Here is a 14926-nt window from a genome sequence, read left to right as displayed (position 1 = left end):
TCAGCCACTGCCCACAGCCACAACCAATAGGGGACCTGTGCATGAGGAACAGCACCCGAGGCTGCCCTCGGTACAGGTGTGTATGCAAACTCACACACACACACACCGACACACCCAAACATAAATCAAGGAGGCCCTGCACGATGCCTCAGTGAACTCTTCCAGCCAGGCCCGAGGACTTGAGTTCCATTCTGGAAACCCACGTGGTGGGAAGGGAGAACCAGCCCTGGAAAGTTGTCCTCTGACCTCCACAGGCACGCTGCAGTACAGGTGTACTGCCTCACCCCTACACACGTAGCTGCTGTAATTTTAAAAATGCTTAGATTTATTTTACTTCTGTGCACGTGTGTATTTCCATGCAGACGGTTGGGAGCCACCTTGTGGGTGCCGGGCACAGAAGACTGAGTTCTCTGGAAGACCAGGCCGTGCACTTGATCACAAATGGTAAGTTTTGTTTGTTTTGGTTTTTAGAGCCAGACTCCCTATGACCAGGTTAGCCTCAGATTCACAGAGATCTGCTGCTTCTACTTCCAGAGTCCTGGGATTAAAGGTGTGCACTGCCATGACCAGGAAGAAATAAAGTTACAAAACGGGCAGGCACCGAGCCAGTGGCAGCACTTGCTTCACATGGGTTCTGAGTTCAAGTGTCAGCATTCGGAAAGAACAAAACACGAAATAAAACGATTCCGTGCTGGGAAAGCAGGGCCGGCGCCCTGGGGCACTGAAGACTGGACATTGACGAACAAATAGGAGTTTTATTATCCAGGAAAATGTAAACCGAGAGCACAAGTTAGGTGGCTCAGAGAGAGAAATAGAAACGTGGAGAACTAGACAGATAACAGCATGGACAGAAACACCCACGGAGGCTGAGCCGGGGACTAAGAGCTGAGGAACAGCTCTGCGGCTCCCGGCCCCTTTAAGGCGCCCGCCCGGCGCCGCCCCGTCACGCGTCCCCGGCTCCGCCCGCGCCGCAGCGTCAGCGCGCGTCAGGCGCTGTCCGCGCCCCCGGTGCTGAAGCGACATGGCCGGCGGCCGGGCCCCGGCGTGAGCCCCGAGCCCCACGCTGCGCCCGCCGCGCCCTGGCCGCCCGGAGTCATGTCTCTGCTGTGCGTGGGAGGTAGGAACCGCGTGGACGCGGGCGAGGTGCAGGGCCCGCTTGGATGCGTCCGGCTGGCTGCACTGAGCAGGGGACCCCCGGGGCGCGCCGCGGGGCGCGCAGGCACCAGCTCTAAGGGTCCTGCCTGCCGCACACACGCGTGGACGCGGGGTTCGGGCTCCTGTGTAGACGCTGTATGGGCGGCGGGGGCCGAGCAGTCGGCGGGCCGTGAGCGCCGGGGTGGGTGGTGTGGGGACGGCTGGCCCGGCCTAGCTCTAGTCGCCAGTGTTCCTCGAACAGTGCAGCGGCTCCGGGGAAGCGCGTGGCTCCCTCTCCGCCTCACCCTAGGGCTGGAGGGAGGGAATGAGACGCGGAGTGGGGGACAGCTATTTTGGGGCCAAAACGCCATCTGCACCGAGGCCCACGCCCAGGCCCACGCTCCGCGTTTTGGGGGGAGGGCAGGAACCACGGGAGAGGTGTGACCCTGCACCCCTCGAAGCCTCAAAAGGGGCCAGGCTCAGCCGCGGGGTAACTGCCGCGGAGACCTTGGGTGGGGGACTGGCCAGGTACGGGTGCTCTGGGTCCGTGGGGGGGGGGGGGCTGCACCCGTTACCCTTCCCACCTCCTGGAGGCTGTGTGGGGAGGAGGGCGAGTCTCCATCCGCCTCAGAACTCAGGCTGCCGGAGACCTTGGGCGGCGGGTGTGCGGAGTTGTTCTCCGCGGGTGCGAGGCCCCAGCTGGCCCCGCCCCCTCTGCCCTTCCCCCCTCCAGGCCCCTCCCCCTCCGCTCTCCGCTAGCGGCTTCATTCACAAACCCGGCCCCGCCCGCCCGCGCCCCGCGGTGCCCGGCTCGTGTCTGGTAGACGCGGGTGTTCTTAAAGGTGCAGGAACCCTTTTCGCTGAGTCGGCCCCGAGGGTTCCGACCGCCCAGGGTCTCTGGGCAGCTGAGGCCTCCAGGCCTGGGGAGTACATGGAGCTGAGCGTGAAGGGGACCCTTTGGGCAGCTCCCACAGACCCAGCCATAAATGGAAGTTGGGCTTCCTCCTTGGCAGCTCCGTGCGCCCGGCGTCCTCCCATCCTCCCTTGTGTCGGGGGCCGTCACCCCAACTCTGACGCAAACCGGAGGCTCGGTTGTGGGGGCGGAGGCCGGGCAGCGTCAGAAAGGAGGCTTCCAGAAAGCCAAGTCTGGGCGACGTTTGTACTGAATTCCGTGGACACCACGGTGGGGAGATCTAGGGGCGAAGGGCAGGGCTCTGGGGAAGGAGTCCGGCAGGAAGGTGCAGGTGGGGCCTGCCAGGGGGAGGGGTTGCGCCTGGCCAAAGCTGGGCGTGGAGTCGGCCAGTGGAACTCAGCTCAGCCTCCTCACAGTAAGGGAACCTCTTAGGCCAACCATCCGCCTCCCTCCCTAAGGAACCTTTACGACTCCATGGGGCTATATGGCAAAGGCTGCGGCCCGGTATATGAGGGCTCCTGTCTCCGTGTTGCAGTATAGATCTGGACTGTGCACACAGGATGATAACAAATGTTTAGGATATACACATAGATTGGCAGGAGCGGAGGCTCAGTGTGGGGAGTGCCTGCAGCTCAGTTAGTACAGTGCTTATTGCTCAGTTGGTAGAGTGCTTGCAGCTCAGTTGCTGCAATTTGCGGCTCAGTTGATGCAGTGCTTTTCTCTCAGTTGGTACAGTGCTTATAGCTCAGTTAGGAGAGCGTTTATAGTTCTGTTAGTGCAGAGCTTGCATCTCAGTTGAAACAGTGCTTATAGCTCAGTGATACAGTGCTTGCAGCTCAGTTGGTACAGTACTGGCCAGTATGCACAAAAGTCTAGGTTTCATCCCTAGCATCACATAAACCAGGTCTTGTGACACATGCCAATCATCTCAGCACTTGGGGGACAGAGACAGGGGGTCAGCAGTTTGAAGTAATACTCAGCTACACAATGAATTCCAGGCCAGCCTGGGCTACATGAGCCCTGTCATACACAGACAGATGCACTGTGCCTTACACCTGAGCCCTCAGCCAACTTGCAAGAAGCCATGATGTATATATGTGGAGGTCAAAAGACAGTTTGGAGAAGTCTTCCTTCTTCTTCCACCACTCACATCCCAGTCTGCCGACACAGACTCTCTGAAACTCTAGCTCACTGATTGGCTAGCCGTTGGACCCCAGGATCTGCTTGTCCCTGCTTCCTTAAAGCTGGGGTTAGAGCAGTCAACATTCAGTCTGGCTCTTTTCCTGGATCCTGGGGATCTGAACTCAGGTTTTAGTTCTTGTGGGGCAGACTCTTTACCTGTGAGCTAGCTCCTCAGTGCCTTCCTCCATTTTTCTTTAAGAAAAGAAAAAAGAAGAAGAAAGCCATATTTTAGCCAGGTGGTGGCAGCACACACCTTTAATCCCCACACTTGGGGCAGAGGCAGGGGATCTCTGAGTTGGACACTGGACTGGTGTACAGAGTGAGTTCCAGGACAGCCAAGGCTACACAGAAAGACCCTGTCTTCAAAAAACCAAACCAAGAGATAACAGTAAAACAAAACACAGGGAGAGAGGCACTCCCAACAGCCGGAGCTCTCTCCAGTAGCCAAGCACCACTTCTGGTCTCATGGTGAGCAGAGGCTGGCTTTGAACTCCCGATCTTCCTGCCTCAACATCTGGAGTGCTCAGATAAGAAGTGTATGTCTTAAAAGTTCCATAAATATTTCATAAACAAAATGAACAGAGGAGGGTGTGTGTGTTCATGTAACCACACATGTATGTATGAGGTGTAGGTGTGAATAATATCAGTCGAACTTGCCTGTCAGTCAGCAACCCCACATCACAGATGAGGAAAACTGAGCCCCAGAGAGGTTCATCCGTTTGCCAAGGTCCACACATCAGGAAGGAGCTGAGGACTCCCTAGCTGACTGTGGGCTGGGGAGGAAAGTGTCAGGGTCTGTTTCCTCCTCCTTTCCCAGAATCCTTTGCAAAACTGTGTTCCCAGTGACCTCACAGCCAGCAACAGGGACCTACCCACTGCGAGAGAGTCTGTGCTGCCTGCCGGTCTCCTAGAGGGGGTGACAGCCCAGCTTAATACCTCCCTTGTACCTAGCCTGCAGCCAGCATCTCTACTGTTGTCATCCATGGCTCTCTGAAGGGCTGGTAGCCTTCCTTAGTATGCCCTGATGCCTTCCAGAATAGCCAAGTGCCCCACTCTACCCCGTGGACCTGAACAAGTCTTCCCAAGACAGTTGCCTTTAATCAGAAAACCGATCTAAGCATCTGAGGCTGCCACTGAGAATAAAAATAGTGTGGGTGACAAGGAATCCAAGGGAGGGGTAGCTTTGCCTCCAACTAGATGGGGAAACTGAGGCCATGAAAGGTTCAGGGATCTGAATCGCCAGTGGCCTCGCCTGGTGCTATAAATAGCTGAGCCAACAAGGCACTTCCGACACTAACCTCAGCATGGCACTGGGAGGTGGCGGGATGTGACGCTGTGGTGACTGGGGTGTGATGGGACACACACACACACAGCCCCACCCTCCACTCCACAGAGACCTGCTGCCTGAATCCCAGTCTGGGTTCTCCCAGAGCCCTTCCCTCATCTAGACATCCTCTCCCCATTCTGACATTCCACTCTCCCCAGAAACCCTCCCCCAACACTCTTTCCCTCCCCTGCTCTGACACCCCCTGCTCCCAGACGCCCTCCTCGTCCCCCAGACACACCAACAGACACATGGACTCCTTGCACAGACACCTCAAGGCCTCTTCTAAACACCTCGACCCTTCCCCCTCTCAGACTCCAGTTCCCCAACAGAAACTCCCACACTGGGCTCTGCTCCAGACCTCACTACTAACTACTCTCCTCCAGGCTCCTCCCCCACCATGGCTGCTCCCTCAAGCCCCTTCCCCCTAACAGACTTTCCCTCAGATGTCCTGTGTCTCCTGGGTCCTAGCTCAGACTGAGAGTGACCTGGGCTGTCAGAGTGGCCGGGCTCCAGCCAGCATGGGGGCTGGAGGACCCCCCTAACATTCACCCTCCAGCCACAGAGGCTGCAGTGTAGGGGCTGAGGATCGTGGAGGAAGAGGGACATGACAGATGGAGGAAGAGAGGAGACAGGGTAGGTGATAGGGGGGCAGCAGCCAAGAGGGTTTGGAAAGCACGGAGGAAGAGTGAGCTGAGGATGGAGGCTCAGAGAGCTCACCTGAAGGCACAGGTCACACAGCCTTCCCTCAGTCCAGTGTCCAGTCCTTCTCCTTTCATACTCTGCAATCCCAAGGGTGCTGGGCGAGATGCTAAATTTATTGGAACTTAAAAAACGAGCTTTTCAGCGCCCCCGCTGGTGACGGCATAGGAGCTCACATACCCCAAGGTCTAGAACAGGGCGTGTGGTGCTATTTGCGAAGTAAAAATCACCCATGTGTACAAGATTGTCTTTCATGATCTGGCAACAGCCAGCATCACTGTAAGCCAATTGTGTTGGTGGCTTCTGGGAGGAAAGGAGGAGGGCCTGGGAAAACAGGAGAGCCTGGCCTGAATGGATCAGCACCCTGCTTTGGTTTGCTCAACTTCTTGTGTATTATGTACACAGACCGAGGAAGGGAAAGCTAAAGAAGGTACCAAGAGAAGGACAGGTCAATCTGCCCACAGGCTCTGCCTCCAGCTGGCTTTGGAGTATTGAACCCTGAGCCCTGTGTGCCTTTGGCCTGAGTGAGAGGACAGCTCAGTCAGGGTCTGTGACCATGCAGGTGACTGGGAATGTCCCTCACCTCCGTCTGTCCACCTCACCCTGGAAGGCCTCTGGGGGAAAGCATCCTGCTGCCTCCTCAGCTCCAGGTTTAACCAAGTTGTGGTGAAGGGATGGGGAGCCTGGGAGAAGGGGAGGGTTGTGCCCATGGGCCAGACGCCTTCTGCTCTGGGTCTATCTGATGGCCTCTTTCCTCTTCCTCCTTCTCCTCTCTGCTTCTGATGCCTCTTCTTAATTCTCCTCTCCCTCTCTACCGTCTCTCTGTTTCTATCTCTGCATCTCTCTCTCTCCCCTCCCCACAACCTTCCTGGCTGTCTCTTATCTCTCTCTTCGCAGTCAAAAAAGCCAAGTTTGACGGCGCCCAAGGTAAGTGTCCTGTCCTGGCTGTCCTGCTGCACTGTCCCCGCCAACTGTCCCCCTGTCTGTTCTTACCTGCTCTCCTGGACTTCCATACCTGCTGTCATGCAGGGGGCAGGTTCATCTCAGGAGTGAGCTTTGTTTCCAGGCCAGAGGTCTTCTTGGGGAGGGACCCAGGGGCAGGCAGCACCTGAGACCCCAGAGGAAGCTGAGGTCTACACACATGTCCACCCAAACTCCACCGTAGGTCCTTCTGTCCGGCTAGGTTAGCTTGGAACTCACTAAGGCTGGCCTTGAACTTGCCATCCTTTGCATGGCCGGTCAATCCCTCCTGGGACCTCAGTTTCCCCAGCTGAAAACCAAGGCCTTTAGACTTCGCTTCCATTTCCCATGTGTAATTATAAGAATGGATGATAATTGGAGGTTCTGGGACCCGGGACTGCTGGTCCTGGGTTGAGATGAGCACACGGACCCGGGAGGGGACAGCCGGCCATTGCCCCGCTCTTCCGCTGCAGAGAAGTTCAACACGTATGTGACGCTGAAGGTGCAGAACGTGAAGAGCACTACCATTGCTGTGCGCGGCAGCCAGCCGAGCTGGGAGCAGGACTTCATGTTGTGAGTGTGCGGTCCCTTCCTCCTCGGCCACGCCCACCACGCAGACCCTCCACGACTACTCCCTAAAGGGCCCGTCCATTGTAGAGCTCTCCAGCCAGAAGCTTCGCCCACAAGTCCACTTTCTGAAAAGTTCCGCCCACACTTGCCCCACAGTGACAGGCCCCGCCCACACAAATACCCCCCCCAAGCATTTTCCACCCCCACCGGAAGATCCGCCCTTAACCCCATTCACCACAGGCTCCGCCTTTCCCCTCCAGGCCCGCCCACTGAAGGCTCCACCCTTATCTGACCCACTATTACCCCCACCCACAAAAATCCTGCTCATGTAGACCCCGCCCATCATAGGCAAATTCAGACAGGACCCACCGCCCCGCCCACAACACCATTTCCCCCCCTCCACCCCTGTCCACCCAGGCCCTATCTTCAGACTCCCATCAGGTCACACCCCAGGAGGTGCCCACAGGTTCCGCCCAAACAAGTCCCACCTCAACAGGTCCCGCCCCTGCCCTCACCGGAAACCCCAGAGAAGCTCCCCCTCTTAAGCTCCTCCCCAGACAGGCTCCTCCCACAGACTCCAAAGGGCTGGCCCAGCCTCTTCTTCCCCCAACCTGAGAGCCTGCCCACCGGCAGCCAGACCCTGCCCCTAGCACACATGTCACACCCACCACACTTTGACGCCACCTCTGACCCAGCCACGCCCCTCAGCCCATTACCCCACTTAGCCTGCTCCCCTCCTGGCCACGTCAGTGTCGCTTAGAATTGTCACTGCTCCCCAGGGCCCTTCAGCTCCCTTACCGCCATGCCCTGTCCTCTCCAGCTGGCCAACCCCTCTGAGATGCCTTTCTTGACCCACTGCCCTTCCCCACCTCAGCACGGAGGGGAGTCGTGGCCCCTGCTGGCTCAGCTCCCAGCCTCCACTGTAAGAAGAGTGGGAGCCCACGGTGACCTCCTCCGCGGTGTCCATACTACACAGGAACCGGGCTGGGGGCCGGCAGACAAATATTTGCTCTCAATACCTGTACCCTCGCGTCAACCCCCAGTCAGGCAGGCACAGAGTGCACATTTACAAAGCGGTCTCTCCACTAGGCTCCGTTGTATTTATTTTGAAGGCAGGGTCTTATGTAGCCCAGGCTAGCCCCACTGTATCGCTAAAGAGGACCTAAACCGGATCCTCCCGCTTCAGTTAAATGATGGGTGCAATGGTTCCATTTGTTCCCTCCAGATGCCACTCTGGCTGCCTGTGATAGTCTGTGCTGCATGCTCCTTCCTAGTGCCTCAGTTTCCCCTCTGTAGCTGAGGCTCCTCGAGGCTGTTTCCCACCGCTTTGTGTTGTGTATCTTCAGGCTAGCAGGCTGACCCCTCTAAGGCTGTCTTTTCTTCCCCGCTCCCCTGTGTCCCCACGCCTGTGCACACAGTGAGATCAACCGCCTGGATCTGGGCCTAACAGTGGAGGTGTGGAACAAAGGCCTCATCTGGGACACGATGGTGGGCACAGTGTGGATCCCGCTTCGGACGATTCGCCAGTCCAACGAGGTGAGTGGCAGGTGGAGGAGAGGACCAGCACAGCCCATGGGCCTGCAGTTTAGGGAAGCCACACTCCCCCCCCCCCCCCCCAGTGCTCGGTGTGGGCCACCAAGCAGGTGATTCAAAGTTCGCACCACAGTCTCTCCATTGTGGCTGCACCCACCAGGGGCTCATTCCCCATTAAGGGCCCAACCCAACAAGGGCTCTTTCCCGGCCTTGTGGGTCTGCATTCTAAAATTTGTGTTCCTGGGCTGTGGGCTCCTCAGGAGACAGATTAGTGACCAGGACATCCTGGGGACCTAGCACCACCCACAGTGAATTGATTGATTAATAATCAATAAATGGGTAAATGAGGGAGGGAGCATGCCACGCCATGAGAGCCAGAGCTGGAGGCCCACTGAGGGGACCCCTGATGTTCTCGGGGCCATGCGATAGGAGCCTGCCTGGGAAAGCAGTCACTGCTCTCTGTGGAGCAGAGCGGTGTGAGGGGCTGCTGCACTGAAGCTGCCGCAGGGCGGTGAGGCACTGTGGCTGCTGACAGAAGGGCGAAGTCTCTCACCTGGGAAGTGGGCACAGCCTTTGCTGTCTGGTGAGGAGTAGTAGGTTGAGGAGAGCAACTCAAGAAAGGCCTCTCTGTGTTTCTCTGGAACTGGGCCGTCCCCTTCCCTGCCAGCCCTGACCCCTACCCCATGCCTTCGCCCTTGCCTAGGAGGGTCCAGGAGAGTGGCTGACACTGGACTCTCAGGCCATCATGGCGGACAGTGAGATCTGTGGGACCAAGGACCCCACCTTTCACCGAATCCTTCTGGATGCACATTTTGAGCTGCCCTTGGGTGAGTCCCACGGTGTCACCTGACCCAAGGCCACAGCACCCACTCAGGGTCCTCCCAGTCTCTCCAGGAGCCTCTGGCTTCCCGCCCTCTCCACTTCCACCCATTCCTGGGGTTCCCCAGGCTGCACCCCACACCACTGAGCCAGGGTCCGAGGGAGGGAGGCCAGGTATCCCCAAGCCCAGGGCATGGCGGCTCTGCCTGCAGACATCCCTGAAGAGGAGGCACGCTACTGGGCTAAGAAGCTGGAGCAGCTGAACGCCATGCGAGACCAGGATGAGGTGGGCCAGCTCAAAGCATCTGCTCCCTGCAGTGGGCATCCTGACCCAGGGACTGTCCCATCTTCCCTGCCGGCCCGGGGTGAACCCCTTGGGGGGTTCTCTCCTCTGCACTCAGAGTGCCCCAGTTAAAACCACGGGGTATCCTGGTGGACCGGGAGACACAGCAGAGAACACTCCAGCCCCTTCTCTTGCTCCTCCTTAGCTGCCTTCTCTGTGTCTCTGTTTCCCCATCCCTCTCCATGGCTGTACAAAGTTGGATGTAGTGGGCTTGTCAGGGTGAGCCATGTCCCCACTGTCCCTGACACAATGTCCCCTCCCCAGTACCCCTTCCAGGACCAGTCGGACAAGCCGCTGCCTGTGCCCAGCAGCCAGTGCTGTGAGTACCTATTGCCCTGTAACACTATGGTCACCATGTCTAGTCTAGAGGGTCCTGCCCTGAGGCCTGGCCTGTTTAAGGGACACTGACCTGAACTCCTGGGTTCTGGCCATCCTCCTGCCTCAGCTTTCTGAGCAGCAGTGAGGCACGGCTGAGCTGGGCTGTACCCCGTGCCTGTTCATTGCCGAGGTGGCTCACTGCCCCACTTGGTCCAGCCAGGGTGGGGGGGCCCAAGAGCTATCGAGGGACCCCGTCTCAGATCCTTAGGCTGAGAGGGGGAGGGTGGAGGCACAGCCCCTTGTTTTGTTTTGTTGGGTTTTTTTTGTTTTTTGTTTTTTGTTTTTTTTTGAAGTTCTATGCTGGAGTTGATATGGGGAATGGGGAGGTGCTGACCTGGGTGAACAGTCCAAAGCCTGCCACCACCCCAGGGTGGCAGAGTGGACCCTCCAGAGCCTGCCTTAGCCAGGCGCCTGGACAGAGGCTGGAGTGGAGGGCAGGGCTGGCACTCACTGTGTCTGTTCTCTCATAGGCAACTGGAATTATTTTGGCTGGGGAGAGCAGAGTAAGTAACAAATGCAGAAGTTGTCAGGGAAGTGGGCACCTTGGGAACTCCAAGGACACTCATTGCACTGCCCCCATATGTAATCCCACTCTTCACTTCTGTCTTCATTCCCCTCGTTCTTCTGGAAGATGTCCTGAGTCACACAGATGTGGGAGGGTGGGGCCAGGTGATCAGGAGACCACAGGGCTGCATCCTTGAGAAGACCCCAGTTTGCTAAGTCATTCCCACCCTTGTTTTCCCATAACACCAGCCCAACATGTGTGAGGCAAGGCTGTGCAAACACCAGCCATGCAAAGCAGACACTTTTGGCTACAGTTTCAGTCTAGCTGAAGGTGTTCCTGGTCAAGGGGAAGCTAATAGAGCCCGGAGCAGATGATGCTCTCGAATCCAAAGTGGCTGGAAATGGTGCAGGCACAAGCAGGCAGCCTGGTCAAAAACCATGTGTTGGAGCAAGGCTCAGTGGGTAAAGAAAGGTGAACTCAGCTGGGCAGTGGTGGGACTTTAATCCTGGTACTTGGAAGGCAGAGGCAGCCTGGTCTACAGAGCAAGTTTCAGGACAGCCAGAGGTAAGCATAGAAACCCTGTCCTGAAAAAAAAAGAAAGAAAGAAAAGAAAAGAGAGAGAGAAAGAAGGGGAGAAAGGAAGAAATAAAGAAGGAAGGAAGGAAGGAAGGAAGGGAGGAAAGGAAGAAAGAAAAAGAGAGAGAAAGGTAAGTTTGACATTCTGCCCCTGGCACCCACAGGTAGAAGGTGAGAACTGACTCCCGAAGTATCTGGCTTCCACACATGTGCTGTGTCACATGTGTCCCTACAATCAATACACGCACTGTAATTTTGTCTGTTTTTTGAGACAGGGTCTCTCTGTGTAGCCTTGGCTGTGCTAGAACTTGCTCTGTAGACCGGGTTGGCCTCGAGCTCACAAAGATCTGCTTGCCTCTGCCTCCCGAGTGCTGGGATTAAAGGTGTGCATCATCGTGCCTGACATAATATAATAAATAGTTTCATAAACAATTGGTAGAAAGCAGAGACTCAAATTGGAGTGGCTTTCCTGCCCAAAATAGTGTCTTGTTTAAAAAACTCATAATTTGGTGAACACATAGGGCTTGATCTGAGAACATTTGAACAGGTCTAGGACAGTTTGGGTAAAAGAATGTCGCTTTAGTCAAAGACAAAAAAAAGACAAGACAACACAGTGGAGGAAACTACTGTGAGTGCAGCAAACCGTCCTGTGTGTTGGGGACATTTGCCCAGCGGCCGCCAGAGGGCGCGCTCCGCTGGGAAATGAACGGGAGCTGCTCTGTGAGACCTGAGTCCCCTTCAATGGCACAGGCCTCAATTCAGAAGCTGGGTCCTCGTCCCCTAGGCACAGGGGGTCTTCATCGTCCCAGGCGACAGAGAAGATGCTTCCTTCAGTCCTCCTTCCTTCTAGAGCCTCCTGCGATAGCAGAGGACGGTAGCAGAGGGAGGTAGGTTTAGCCCCGCTGGGTACTCCGTCCATCCTCCCCTTCCTCTTCCCTGCAGACGATGACCCCGACAGTGCGGTGGATGACCGCGACAGTGACTATCGAAGTGAGACTAGCAACAGCATCCCGCCGCCTTACTGCACGACGTCACAGCCCAACGCCTCGGTGCACCAGTACTCCGTGCGCCCTCCGCCGCTGGGGTCCCGGGACTCCTACAGCGACTCCATGCACAGCTATGAGGACTTCTCCGAGCCGCGGGCGCTCAGGTGGCTGGGGGCTGGGGAGTGGCTGGGACCTCACGGAACTGCCAGCCCAAGTTGGGCCCATCTCACAGATCGTTTTCATAATTATGTTTGTTTATTTGGGGGGAGCACTGTGTTATGCCGAGTATTGTGGGGGTTAGACAACAACTTGTTGGCTCCTGCTACTTTGTGGGTCCCGGGCATTGAACTCAGGTCACCAGGCTTCGTGGCAATATTTCGTGGTATAGGGCACCTGTACACACGGAGCCCTATAGTTGGTTCTTGGTGCTCTCTTGTAACACAGGGGCCTTTTGTGTAAGATGAAGGCAGGGGATCAGGAGTTCACAAGTATTCTAGTTATGTAGAGAGCTGAAGCTAGCCTGGGCTACATGAGACCCTGTGTCAGAAAGCCAAAGAAACAAAACAAAAACAAGGCCTAGCTGCCGTTCCTTGTCCTCTTCTAAACGCTCTGGCTCATGTGCTTCTGGCCCTCCCCTCCCAAATGCAGCAGCGATGGCGGCGTGCATGCCAGACCAGGAATGGAGGCCAAGGCCTGTCACAAACTAAGCGAGCGCAAACGCTGGCACCTTCCACACATCTCTGGTGGCGGCTGGGAGGGATGATGGGGAACAGGGTGTATGGGTCCCCTGAGCTTGGCGGTGGGAGGGTGTACAGGCCTAGGAGGCAGTGCAGTGGACTCAGGGCAGAGCCTGCCTGCGTGCTGAGAACAGCATGCTCCTGCTCTGGCCAGTGCTGGCTAGTGCAGCTGCAGAAGGTGGGAGTGGACTGGGATGTGCTGGGGCTGGCAGGGGTCAGGGACATTAGGGAAGGCTTTCTGGATCGTGGCCAGAATCTCCCCCTCAAAGGCCAAGCAAGGCTTCCATGCAGGGTCAGGCATCTTGGCCGGGAGTCAAGGGGCTGGGAAGCATTGGAATGAGTTCAGATTCAGCCTAGAGCCAGTGGGGAAGGATCTTGGTGCCATCAAGTCTCACCCTTAGCAAACAAGCAGAGGAAGCCAAGTCTGGTGGTGGGTGCCCACTCAGTCCTGGGGTGCAGTCTGGAACCGCACCACTAGGGTGTGTGTGTGTGTGTGTGTGTGTGTGTGTGTGTGTGTGTGTGTGCGCGCGCGCACACGCGCGCGCACTGCCCCTTGGTTGGCATACAAATGAAACGTGCCTAACACATGGATTGACAAACAAAGCTTTGAGGGGTTCTCCTATTGGAACGCCACTCTCCAGCGTACTAGGGAAGAGGCCCCAGCAGTATTTAAAATGAGGAACAATAGGGTTTGTTGAATGAGTACTAGAAGGTTCAGTAGTTGGCCACAGGCAGGGACAGGTTATGTCAGAGGTGACCTAGGGTAGACATTAGAAGCTTTTACTAGATGAGACTGGACATGGCAGAGTGTCAGGGACTGCAGGGAAGGGAGTGGGTGCTGAGGCCAGGACTGTTGAGTTGGCTGAGTACAGGGCAGAGGAAGGGTCTGAGTGTTTCAGTCAAGCCACTTACATTTGGTGCGTGGGCACAACAGGTGCTCAATTCATGCCAAGCAGGTGCCTGACTCACGTGCTCTGTGTTCCTGGTGTCTTAAGCAGGATAAGCCATGACAGGCACATCTGTGGCTGGTAGGGTGGGTCTGTGTTCCCAGAGGGGAAGGGAATGAGCCAGGAGGTGCCCAACCATGAGGAGCAGCTGTGCAGCCCGCAGTAGCAAACACAGCATAGGCACCCAGTCCATGCTGAGCCACCCTGGCTGACCGTGTGTGCGCAGGGTTGGCAGTGTGGCCCAGGTCTGACCGCTTCTCCACAGCCCCACAGGCAGCAGCCGCTATGCATCCTCCGGGGAGCTGAGCCAGGGCAGTTCTCAGCTGAGCGAGGACTTTGACCCGGATGAGCACAGCCTGCAGGGCTCAGAGCTGGATGAGGAACGCGACCACGACTCCTACCACTCCTGTCACAGCTCCGTGAGCTACCACAAAGATTCTCCCCGCTGGGACCAGGACGATGAGGACCTGGAGGACCTGGAGGACCTAGAAGATGAAGAGCTACCTGAGGAGGAGGACGAGGAAGAGGAGGAGGAGGAAGAAGAGGAGGATGTGCCAGATGACCTGGCTAGCTATGCCCAGCAGGAGGACACCACTGTGGCCGAGCCAAAGGAGTTCAAGCGGGTCAGCCTTCCGCTGGCCACGCCTCAGAAGGATGACAAGGCTCCAGCTGCACCCACAGAGGCCCCTGATATGGCCAAGAGCGTCCCCAAAGCGGCCACACCTGAAGAGATGGCAGCTGTAGAGCGTGCGCAGGAAGCTGAGCCCCCCAAGTCTGAGGAGAGGTATCTGGAGGGACTGAGGTGCGGGGCCTCCATCAGACAGCTCTGTGGGCTTCAGACAGCAGCAGCTCGAGAGCGGGAGGCTGGGATCCCACAGAACCGTTCTGAGCTACTGCCTGCCTTCCCTGGCCTAGTTTCAGGTCTCGAGAGGATGAGGAGGGCCAGGAAGGGCAGGATGCCATGTCCAGGGCCAAAGCCAACTGGCTGCGAGCCTTCAACAAGGTGCGCATGCAGCTGCAGGAGGTGAGTGACACTCAGTCCGTGACCACGCCTTTCTGTGGCCACCATAAAGCCACGCCCACCAAGAACTTCCCATCTTCCCACACACCCGCAAGAGCATGCTTAACCCCCACCCCTCCTCAACATCATGTCCTTCATTTCACTCATACCCAACACGGCAAGAACACACCCAGCAAAGACCTTACCCTCACACTCAACAAGACCACGCCCATACCCAGCTAGGACCACGCCCACTCACACTCCGGGCCCTCCCATCCAGTAAGAGCATGCCCACCCCCACCCAGTAAAGCCACACC

General features: G+C 57.0%; 1 protein-coding gene and 1 long non-coding RNA gene across 4 annotated transcripts in view; both read left to right on the top strand.

The window, feature by feature from the left end:
* On the top strand, positions 1 to 835 carry LOC129685291 (uncharacterized). Its single transcript, XR_008721466.1, has 3 exons — positions 1 to 76; positions 363 to 444; positions 535 to 835. It is a non-coding gene; the product is annotated as an uncharacterized LOC129685291 (long non-coding RNA).
* Positions 836 to 941: 106 nt separating this feature from the next.
* Positions 942 to 14926, top strand: part of Unc13a (unc-13 homolog A) — a 42370-nt gene continuing 28385 nt past the window's right edge. The window contains exons 1-11 of one of the 3 annotated variants that reach the window (XM_055618749.1): positions 942 to 1117; positions 6153 to 6182; positions 6689 to 6788; positions 8204 to 8321; positions 9022 to 9145; positions 9350 to 9423; positions 9745 to 9799; positions 10329 to 10361; positions 11882 to 12089; positions 13875 to 14393; positions 14525 to 14633. In XM_055618749.1, coding sequence (XP_055474724.1) covers positions 1096 to 1117; positions 6153 to 6182; positions 6689 to 6788; positions 8204 to 8321; positions 9022 to 9145; positions 9350 to 9423; positions 9745 to 9799; positions 10329 to 10361; positions 11882 to 12089; positions 13875 to 14393; positions 14525 to 14633 — 1392 coding nt within the window. In that variant the 5' untranslated portion in view covers positions 942 to 1095. The remainder of the gene's footprint in view (positions 1118 to 6152; positions 6183 to 6688; positions 6789 to 8203; positions 8322 to 9021; positions 9146 to 9349; positions 9424 to 9744; positions 9800 to 10328; positions 10362 to 11881; positions 12090 to 13874; positions 14394 to 14524; positions 14634 to 14926) is intronic. The other 2 variants (XM_055618752.1, XM_055618750.1) reach the window with 2 other exon arrangements.

The sequence above is a fragment of the Psammomys obesus genome, unplaced genomic scaffold, assembly GCF_907164565.1.
Source record: "Psammomys obesus unplaced genomic scaffold, mPsaObe1.curated_primary_1811, whole genome shotgun sequence".
Taxonomy (NCBI): domain Eukaryota; kingdom Metazoa; phylum Chordata; class Mammalia; order Rodentia; family Muridae; genus Psammomys; species Psammomys obesus.
Note: the sequence above shows the minus strand (reverse complement) of the source record. Positions and strands in the feature narration are given on the sequence as shown.